General features: G+C 50.3%; 1 protein-coding gene across 1 annotated transcript in view; it reads right to left on the bottom strand.

Moving 5' to 3' along the window:
- Window positions 1-943: 943 nt before the first annotated feature.
- PTPDC1 (protein tyrosine phosphatase domain containing 1) overlaps window positions 944-10605 on the bottom strand; it is an 18441-nt gene continuing 8779 nt past the window's right edge. Inside the window, 4 exon segments of the mRNA XM_032397794.1 lie at window positions 944-2438; window positions 4177-4287; window positions 5654-5839; window positions 8901-10141. Of these exon segments, the coding sequence (XP_032253685.1) occupies window positions 2322-2438; window positions 4177-4287; window positions 5654-5839; window positions 8901-10141 (1655 nt within the window). The 3' untranslated portion in view covers window positions 944-2321.

The raw sequence follows: 10605 nt of genomic DNA, 5'->3' as shown, positions 1-10605 counted from the left end.
CAATGCACATGCATGGCCACGGCCGTCAGTTCTGAGTGTGTGCTCTTGGCCCCTCACACTTCCGCTGAGCTGAATCCCAAAACCCTGTAAGTTCTTCTGGTCAGTAGAACTATCCTCTGGCCTGCAGAGAACTCCTCATCCACTCAAGTGCAGGAAGGCAGGAACCCCGCCAGCCTTAAGATTCCCCTCACCCGCTCCTCCTAGAGCTCTCCTCTCCCCTCCTGCCCCGCCTGCTCATACTGGACCAACAGAGTTGGGACCGACCAGAGCCTGACTGATGTCCAGCCCACGACCCAGTCTGCCTGTCAGGATCGTCCCATCACCAACCATACCTGTATCATGAGGAGCTCCAAGCTAAAATGTACGAGGGTTATGGGTTGTTCTTTTCACCTTTATTCAAATACATACAAAGCCCACAGACAGCCTGATTTATTTCTCCCACCAGCTCTCTTCCTCAGTCTGGTGCGCTGCCATGGTCACGTCGGCGCTGTGCGGGACCATCTCAAACACACAGGCCAACAGCCACTTGTCCAATGAGCCCTGCTGGCACCTGCCCAGGTGAGACTGACAGAAATGACGGTAAACATCTTTTTGGGTAAAAAACATATTTTTATAATGTACCTTTGGATAAAATGTAATCTTTCCCTTCTTTCCCAGGTCAGGCACTTAAAAATGAGAAATTTCAGGAACGGGCAACCAGTTCATTAAAATTCGCTGGATCTTGGGGCGCCTGGGTGGCTCAGTCGTTAAGCGTCTGCCTTCGGCTCAGGTCATGATCCCGGGGTCCTGGGATCGAGCCCCGCATCGGGCTCCCTGCTCGGCGGGAAGCCTGCTTCTCCCTCTCCCACTCCCCCTGCTTGTGTTCCCTCTCTCGCTGTGTCTCTCTGTCAAATAAATAAATAAAATCTTTAAAAAAAAAAAAAAAAAAAAAAAAAAAAAAATTCGCTGGATCTAGTTTCCTAAGAAAACTTAAACAGTGTGGGAGGTAGCGACATTGAGCATTTGCCGCCAGAGTGTGTAAGACCGACAAGGATTAGCATGTTTCTGATGCGCCAGCGCCTGGTTCAGAGATGCAGGAGTCGGGGACACTCATCCGTGGTTAGCCTCACTTCCCCCGAAATTCCGTCTCTAAAATTAGGTCATAACCTTACTGTGAAATTGGTTAGATGAATATCACATTTACTGGGAAAAATGATTACCCTCTGTGTGGCCCGGCCTCTGGGGCTGCGCACGTTCATCACGGCTTCAGCTGCTGAATGACAGTCTGGTCCACAGAGAACTGGTTAGGCAGTAACTAGTTCACTTATTTCTTATCTCGAGCCCAGAGGGTGATTGCGGCCTACGTGCGTCACGTTCAATTTAAGAATCTTAGTTCTCAGAGTGACAAGTGGCCGAAGACAGGGCCCTGAGATGACAGGGTCCACGGAAGGGCAGATGTGGGAGGTGTGGGCCGGTGGTCACGCTGCTGCATGGAGCCTGCCCCCACCTGCCGCTCCTCCCTGTGGAGTCCTGCTTCTGAGCAGCTGCCCACATTGCCCACCACGGCCCCCGCTTCCACTGTGAAGACGCTGTTTGTTGGGCATCAGGCTGGACGTGCCGAAAAGCATTCCTGCCTCCTGTGACAGCAGAGGTCGGCAGGGGGTCTGGAAGCCTGACCAAGAGCAAGTCTACTTCCCATGGTAAAAAATCCCAACCACCTCACAGTCAACCTTCAACACAAAACTAAATCTCTCTGAGAAATAATATACTTTGAAATCCTTTGACGTGTTTATAAAAAGAAAAAAACAAAAAATTTGCAAATTAAAAAAAGATCCTTAAAAAAAATCAATAGCCTTCTTACTAACAAATACAAAACTGCTTAAGACACTTTGTGACTTCCTTAGGTCAAGGATCAGGGGGATGGATCCACAGTGAAGTTTTACTACTAAAATTACCTATTTGGTAAAAACTCCAGCAAGGGTTCCACTGACAAAATATTTGTTTTGGAAAGAAGAGTCACAACTTTTTCCAAAATGTCAAAAAGAATAAAGATGTAAACACCACATACTTAACATATTAATACAATAGTATTAATTCAGTTAAATAAATACAAGAAAGTGGCACCAACGTTATGGCAATTTTTCAACACAAAAATGTAGCTCGAGGGTATTTTAAAATAAATAATTGCTCCCAACAGAAATGAGTGTTCTTAGCACAAACCAAGAGCGTCTGAGATAAAGTGCTATGAGACAAGGCGGCTCCATGCTCCAACCTGTTCATCTGTGCGCAGAAACGCCATCTGGGTCTCCGGGTCTGAGGGGTCCGCCACCAGGAAAGCATCACTAAACGCCAGGCTGAGGGTCATCTTTTGTCATTTTCCTGTTTTCTTCCAGTGTGTGTTTAAATATTTTCTTCAGGGTGTCGTAAACTAGTGGTCCATTTTCAGAGTCAAAATTAACCTGCTGACAAAGAATAGATAGACTCAGGACATAGTAGCAGAATTTTAATCAGCTGATTTTGGGAGAAAAGAAAGGACGGTGGAAAAAAACTCTGACTTACAAACACAGTTATATACAATGAACAGCATACATAACAGTTCATACATTCATTTTAATCGAAAGACTATATTAGAACTGCCAATCATGTCAACACCAAAGTTATGAATGAAAACTCAAAAACGGAAACCCCTGCCCGGACATGCGCACTCACAGGTTGTCGTGAAGCCAGGCAGCTGTGAGGGCGGAGTTCTGAATCTGGAGACTTAAGCGCCAGGGGCACAAGGGACGGGGTCTGTCAAAGGGGTCTCCAGCTGTGGCAACCCGCCCGGGAGCCCAGCTTGCCACCGGCCCGCTACGCGGCCCCCCTCACACCTGACCCGTGTCACGCGCGCACCGCGGTAGCCACCGCCTTAGCATTTCTGGGAGCAGTGGGTGTGAGAGGCTCACGTGTTTGTCTGCCACAGAGAAAACCTTCATGGAAGTTAGTTCCCTTGCCCCATGGTGGGGATGTACTGTGTCCATGTATTTCGGCTGCAGGGTCGAGCAACGGGAGGACAGAGAACCCGAGCAATTCCCACACCTGCACCCACTCCCACTCCCACAGAAATGGGCGACTCCCGGCGCTGCTGCGGAGGGGCTGGCCCGGCTAACGTGTTTGTACACACAGGACGGCCAGGCCAGAGACAAACAACTCCACCCTCCAGGCAGCATGTCACAATCACACGGTCGCCCTCGCCCTCCAACAAGAGGTGGGGCGACGCGGAGCGGCCCGGGTGGGCTGCACATCCTGGCTGACCTCTCTGGGCGCAGGTGACCCCAGTGTTTGCTGAGGGGCTGCAGCAAGCCTGGAAGGCTCCGGCCGACGGGAAACAACGCTCGTCCCCCTGGAAGCAGCCGCCGCACAGCTTCCTTGAGGAGCCGGCCCAGAACGAGAGCGGTCGGGGCTCTGCTCACGACGCTGCACCGGGGGACACGGCCACGGGTGTCTCCCAACCTTCCCAAAGCCGGGTTTGCAACAACTGCTATGTTTAACTTTTCATCAGGACCCCTAAGAGGCCAACAGAAATTGTGAGCCGCACACACGGTAACGGGCAGGATCGCTAACATTTACCGCAGACACCGTCGTTGAGAAGCTGGGCTCTGTGCTTCAGGACAGTGTCACATGCCCTGTGACAGGAACCAAACTGAAGGGCTGAGGGGAGCCTCTTCTCCCGGCATGGCCCTGGTTCTTGCTTCAGCCAGGATGGACTGCTGCAAGCCAAAAGGATGTGCATAGAGAGGAAACTTTTTTATTACTTTCTGCTTTGATTTGCCAACTAGGGCAGGGTCCCGGGTCATCGCTGCTGGATGCGGGGTTCTCAGTGGTCAGTTACGCATTTCGGCCCAAAGTAGAACGGGCTCAACCAGAAAAGATTCTCTCCTACTTGGCACATGATTTAAAAGAATTTTCTCAACATCCAATTGTTTCTGTATGAAAGCTCTTTGTTCCAATGTTCACCTTCAAAAAACCCACAGTTCAGCTTTTTCTAATATCACTGTTGAGAAACTAATATTTTTTGGCCAAAGTCTACAACTGTGTTTGAGAAATGTCAAACATGTTTCCATTAAGGAAAAACATACTGAAAGTTTTATTTTAGAGCAGGTGGGGGGGCCTCTGGATTCTGATTTGCAATTATGCCGACAGCAGCATGTGACCCACCTTGGTGAAGGCTTTAATGGCGCGGATGAGGATGGCTTCCTCCACGTCCGCAGGGATCGCCTGCAGACTCACTATGCAGTGCAACACACAGAGAATGGTCTGGTGCTGGCCCTGTTTTTGCAGAAATCAAAATCAAACAAGTGGTTTGAAAAATGCCTCCGGACATAAACTCAAAGCAAGCGCAGAGCCAGGAGCTGGTGTGCGACCAAGTACTCATGACCTCAAACACCAAACTCTCTACCAAGGGCTCTACTCATGTTTCCTGTTAGGTGTTAATATAATTTGAAAAGCTTTCAGGAGATAAAATCAAAGCTGCTTAGTTATTACATAAAGTATAACTGAATATGAATATCAGTGTGACTTCAAATCAAATGTCTTCCTTGCAGTGAACCAATGAGAGGATCCACTCGTTTCTAGACACGACTGTTTCAGTTCGGCTAGCGGACGCTGATGTGCCACGGTGGTACGTGGACTAGTGGGCAGCCAGGGTCAGTACGAGCACGCCCTGCCTGTGGCTGGAGCTGCGGAGGGAGGGGGGGAAGGGGAGAGACAGCGTGGCCCCCCAGCAGTGCGCCCACTGGAACTTAAGGGGGAAGGTCCCCAAGGAACGTGTCCGACTTGACTCCCAGGGGCTGTTCACTTTAGAGAAGCAAAGGAGACACCACGTCTGGAGCCGACATGCATCCAGTACACTCGCCCCTGAGAGCCACTGACTGCGCTTCTGGAAATCTACTGAGGGCCTAACCGGAAATGCAGAAAACCCTGCAAGCACAAGTGATCATTACAGGGATGGCTACCGAAGCAAAACCCTGAAATAATGTAAACACCCTACGTGCAGGGGTTGGAGTGAAGGAAGACGAAGGTGCAGCGGGCACCATGGGACAGACGGGCGCAAGCTGTGTGCGGAGCCACTGGGGCTCAGGTCCTGCTGTGACACACGCCGACTGCCTTTCCTGAGAGATGGGGCCTCACCCTGTCCGGGCCACGGAGATGAATGAAGGCGAAAACGGAAATTAGGACCTGGCAAGGGCCTGGCCACTGCCCCAGGGGTGACCTCCTCTCTCAGCCCCTCACACAGGGCCTGAGAAGGCAGACTAGGAAACGGACTCTGGATCCAGGGCGTCCTCACCTTTACCAGCATGTGCGCACATGTGCGAGCGTGTGCATTCGTGTTGGTGTGTGTCTAAAAAATGAAGTATACGGTTGTCCGTGACCACATTAACAAATGCACTAAGTCTGACAGAAAGGACGTGCAATGTTCAGAGTGGTGCTGCTGGGTTACGGGCGTTCTCCTCATCTGGTTTTGTATCTTCTACATGTGATGCTGGGTGTGCATTTCTTCTTCCCTCGGAAAAACCTAAATTAGACCCAGATATGGGATTCTGCACAAGTCCCCTTCTTCATAATGGATTTTTGTGCACGAAGCCTGAGCTAAGGGCTGTGGTTAACTTCATCAACTGCCCAACAGCCTCTTTACCTTCTCTAATAAAAACAGCGCTTCTGTGGCATCTGCGTGGCTGCCAGCCAACGTGTCCACGTCCTCTTTGGTGATCACAGGCTCCTTCAGCTGCTCCACCCAAGACCACATTAGACTGCACAGGACGAAAGGGTCCCTTTCGCCACATATTCTTTCCCAAGCTCCGTCTCGGGAATTTAGTTCTTTCTAAAAAGAAGGGAAGAAAGAGGAGAATGGAGAAGAAGGAGAGGGGAGGGGAGGAAAAAGGGAGGGGAAGAGGAGGGGGGGAAGGGAGAGGGAAAAGAAGAGAGGGGCAGGGAGGGAGAAAGGGGAGGGCGAGGGATGAGGAGGAGGAGGGAGAGGGGGAGGGACAGGGAGGTAGCACTGTTTGAGGTTTGATGGCCTTCAGGCTGTTCATGAGTGACCGTCTCGGGCTTTGGGTGGATGGGGACCCCTCCCAGTGCCCCCACCTCCAGGTGGCACACTGGGCTGAGATGCTGAGTCTCTCCAAGCCTCAGTTTCCCTCTGTGAAGCTGACCCCCTGCCCCACGTGTGCCCTAAAGCTCCCTCAGAGAGGGGCTCAGCTGGCCCAAACGCTAAGCTCTCCACCGGGCTCTGAAACCACAGACGCTGTTCAGGAAGAGGGAGCCTTCCTTTTTAGGTTCCTTGGGACAAAAGAGAAATACTTACTGTGATGGAGTAGAACGTTAGACCAAAAAAGCATACATAAGACAACATTTGCAAATTACCCTGGGACGAGGAAAAGCTGACTAAAACTTCAAAGTGGGCCCCAGAAAAGTGCTGAACAGTCTGCAACTGGGCAGACACATCTGTCTCACGTTCCTTTTCAGAGTCCCATGCAGGCCTGGCCACAGAGCCAGCCCCACATCCTGAGACTGGACAGGGGAAGGGACGAGCAAGTCTTGCCCGTGCCCTGAATGCTGGAGATAAGTTAAGGAGGAGGCCTTAACAGTTTACCTCGCAGAGAGCAGGGGAAAAACAGGAAAATTTTAACTTCTGATGGGGTTCAGTTTTATGCATTAGTAAATAAAGTCTATGTGTGCTACAGGAATAAGCATAATAATTGCACATTCATTCATTCACGCACCTGGTATGTTCACAAAGCTTAGAACGGGACAGCCTGTGGCACGTGGCTTATCCGATTCCTACAGCCCCCGGAAGTGAGGCCCTGACGGCAGACGTGCGGGCCCAGGGAAGAGGGTACTTGCCCAGGAGCCCAAAGCAGAACGGGGCAGATGGCATTCCCTGGGTTTTGCTTGACCGCAGACGTGATGCTCCTGCCCCGCTGCCAGGGTCCTCCGGCTCTGGGTTCCTCTGGTTCCTCTTTATTATCTTATAAAGAAGCCACTAGGTTTAGTTGTATGGAGGCCCCGTTCCCCACGGGTCGTATACACAGCAGATCTGCTCTGCAGTAACCAGAAGCTGGGCAGAACGGCACAAGTCAAAGGCCCTCCCAGTAAAATGCCGTTACATAGTCATGTTTTCTGAAATCCTCAAGGGGACTTAGCAAAGTATTAAACTCATGAGCTGCATCCCGGCCCTGCCGCATTCGGGCCACATGACCTTGAGCATGTGCCTTGACCCCTGTGACCCTCGGCTTCCCTACCTGTGATACTTAATTCATAAGGACCGTGAAGATCAACGAGGAATCTTAGGGTGTCCTCTGCCCTCCGGGGTGCCTGTGAGAGCAGGTGAGGCAGCAGAAGGAAGAGGGCCTAGCACGCGCACGGGCAGCACCGTGCCGTCCAAATCACAGCTCACTGGACTCTCTCCAGAACTCAAGTTGTTTTATTGCTGAAAGGCCCATAATAAAATCCAGAAAGTGAAACAAAGGGCAAGCCTATCCAAACAAAAGGGTCGTGTTCACCTCTGGAAAATGCTTTTCTGTGTGAGGTGCTCCGACAGTCTGGCCCATGCTGGGCTGACCTATGAGGGGTCCAACCACCAGCTCTCGTGGCTATGGTGTTACAAGGGAAGGGCCCGCAGACTGAGCGGCTTGTTCAGTTCGGAGTAAGAAAAAATACTTCGTGTTGTAAGAAATCAATATACGTAGCGATTTGCTCAGCAAACACCTGCGGTTCTGACAAACAATGTGCACATGCTCTGCAGTCCACAGCTGTAAGTGGTGCAAGGCTCTGGGCCTAGTTTTCCCACCTCTACATCTGGAAGGTTCTGAACCTTCTGGAAAGTACACATGCCTTGCTTAATTAATGTAGAATACAGAGGAGCACATACACAAATAATTCGTGGAAGATTATAGGCGAATAAGTCTCAGTTTCACTGAGCCAGGCCTCCCCAGGTCAGCCCCACATTTGGGCAGTTTACTAGTTTCTGATAATTAGGTGGTAAGGCCTGCCCTTTGTCTACACCAGCTGCTCATTCAGGGCAAAGAGCACAACTGATTTAAGACTGTGTTTCTAATGAAAATACACCACAAAAAGGGGTTAAAATTTAAAATTGCACATTCTAATTTAAGTAAAAGCCAAGAAATGGACCCCAAAGACACAACCTCGGGTAAAACTAATGGCACAGGGGCGCCTGGGTGGCTCAGTCAGTTAAGTGTCTGACTCAATTTCAGCTCAGGTCATGATCTCAGGATCGTGAGATGGAGCCCCGCGTCAGGCTTGGTGCTGAGCCTGGGATCCTCTCTCTCCCTGTGCCCCTACCCCCACACCCCTCTTGCTCTCTCTAAATAAATAAAATCTTTTTTAAAAACCTAATGACACAAAGGTACTCTGTGGCTTGCTCCCATTTGCTTTGTGGAATCTGACTGTTGCCTCATTGGGGTGCACTGGGAAGTCTGCGGGAAGGGATGCTGAGCAGACAGCATCCATCACGTGTCCTCCTGACCTCACTCAACACTTGCGTTGATGACTTTGGAAAAGAATTTTCTCTGATTTCACTTATGTCTCTTGGTCAGTGATTCTCCCCACCAGACTCAGGTTAGCGGTGCACAAGTTAGTTCCTAAAGCTGTCTGCTGAGGTCTGTCCATCCCACAAACCCAGCAGGAAAGCAGGAAGCTGCCACGTGCATCAGCATCAATGCCCTGCTCCAAGGGCCCTGCTAAGTGCTAAGCACTGAGCGCTTTCTTTCACACAGAGATTGAGAAACCTGAAGTTCAAAAGTTACGTATTACATAAACAGGTCTTCAAATTCCCATAATACTTAAATTTGGTAAAATGTATTATGTTTTTGTTCTGACATAAGTATTTCCCCCCCACACATAATCAAATGAAATACAAGTACCTGCCACATTTCTACCTTCCTTTTCACCTCCTCCTCTTCTGTGAACTCACTGAAACTTGCCAGGGCTTTGGCTGCCAGTATTCTCCTGGCTTCGACACTCAATTCAGACTGCAGAGCAGTGTGTGGAGCAACTGCAGACAGATCTTTGCTGTCCTGGGCTCGGATGCGTCCACCGGAGAAGGGTGCTTTGGGGCTGAAGCCACAGTCCACGGGGCCGCGGGGGGTGTCGGAGCAGCAACCAGCAGGAGTTCCGTCCTGACAGTGGGGCGCTTGCTGGGGAGAACAGTTTGGGTCCGTAGGGGTATCTGCAAGGTTCGGTATAACTGGTTCCCTAGGGTTGTATGAACTTGAAACACCCGAAGAGAAGGTTCTACTCCGCTGTACTTCCTTTGCAATAGTCTCCCTATGGAAAACCGGTGACCCCTCATCTTTGAGTCCTTCCAGGCCTCCAAATTTAGCCTGATTCCAGAAAGAGAATGTATTTTGGACCAGCTTTTCCTTACTTGGATCAAGCTGTGGAGACTGGGGGGTGTAACAGTGGCTGATGGGCTTCTGCTGCCCCGGATGATGGCCAAGCAACACCTGGGCAGGCCCTGTCCACGGAGATCCCCCCTGCTCCAGAAGTGACTCAGCCCTCTTTAAATCTGAGTCGCTGCAGCTGAATCGTCTTTTCAGATGAGTCAGGGGCTGAAGGCACTCGACATTCCGTCTCTTCCAAAGAGGGTCAATCTCTTGCTCGCTGGAAAGAATCACACCCTGATTCTCAAAATCTGTGGGCACTGCAGTGGGGGGGTAGGAATCTGAGGCGTCGCTGCCCTGCCTCAGCAACTCTTTATCCAGCTGCAGGGTGATCATCTCAGAAACTGTCTTCTCAATTTCGGCAGATAGACTGGGCACTTCTGGCACCTCTTCTGTCACCACTGGCCTGTTCTCGGCTAAGTCAAGGAGCAATTTGCAAACGAGGTGGATAATTTTGGGTACATGTTTCAGAAGTCGGGCCTCATAACCATGAAGCAGATGCCGCTGGCGAATAAGATACTGTGCTAAAGTAACAGCGTGTGCTTTGGGGTCACAGCAAGAGAATATATTGCGAAGAGGAATCAGAAACTGAGTAAACTCCCTTACACAGAGTAGTTGTCCTCGAGTTTGTATGGAATTGGGTCGCTTTGCCCGAACAAATATAATTGCTTGGTCAGCAGTCATTCTTGTTGCAAAAACTAAGTAACATGCTATTAAAACACCTAGAGGTGAAGAAGAGAAGATTGGTATGAAAAACTTTATAACTTATTTACTTATCACTCTTTAAGTTTTAAATTTTGAATACGTGTCAGGAAACCATATAAAGGATCATTTTAAGGACAATTATAACTTACTGACTTCTTGTACAAGTGTTTATTCACCTGACTGAGAATCCACAGTCATCTCTGTACCCTGAAAGGAAGTAAGTATGGGTGAGGGGATGAGGGAGAGAGTGTGGGTGAGGGGGATGAGGGAGTAAGAGGGGGCAAGGGGATGAGAGAGTGAGTGTGGTGAGGTGGATGAGGGAGAGAATGTAGTGAGGGGATGAGGGATAGAGTGGGGTGAGCGGGGGTGAGGGGGATGAGGGAGAGTGTGGTGAAGAGTTGAGGGAGAGAGTGTGGTGAGGGGCATGAGGGAGTGAGTGTGAGTGAGGGGATGAGGGAGTGAGCAGGGGTGAGGGGATGAG

This window comes from Phoca vitulina, unplaced genomic scaffold (assembly GCF_004348235.1).
Source record: "Phoca vitulina isolate PV1807 unplaced genomic scaffold, GSC_HSeal_1.0 scaffold104, whole genome shotgun sequence".
In the NCBI taxonomy this organism is placed as follows: domain Eukaryota; kingdom Metazoa; phylum Chordata; class Mammalia; order Carnivora; family Phocidae; genus Phoca; species Phoca vitulina.
The sequence above is the reverse complement of the archived record's forward strand: the minus strand, read 5'-3'. Positions and strand labels throughout refer to the sequence as shown.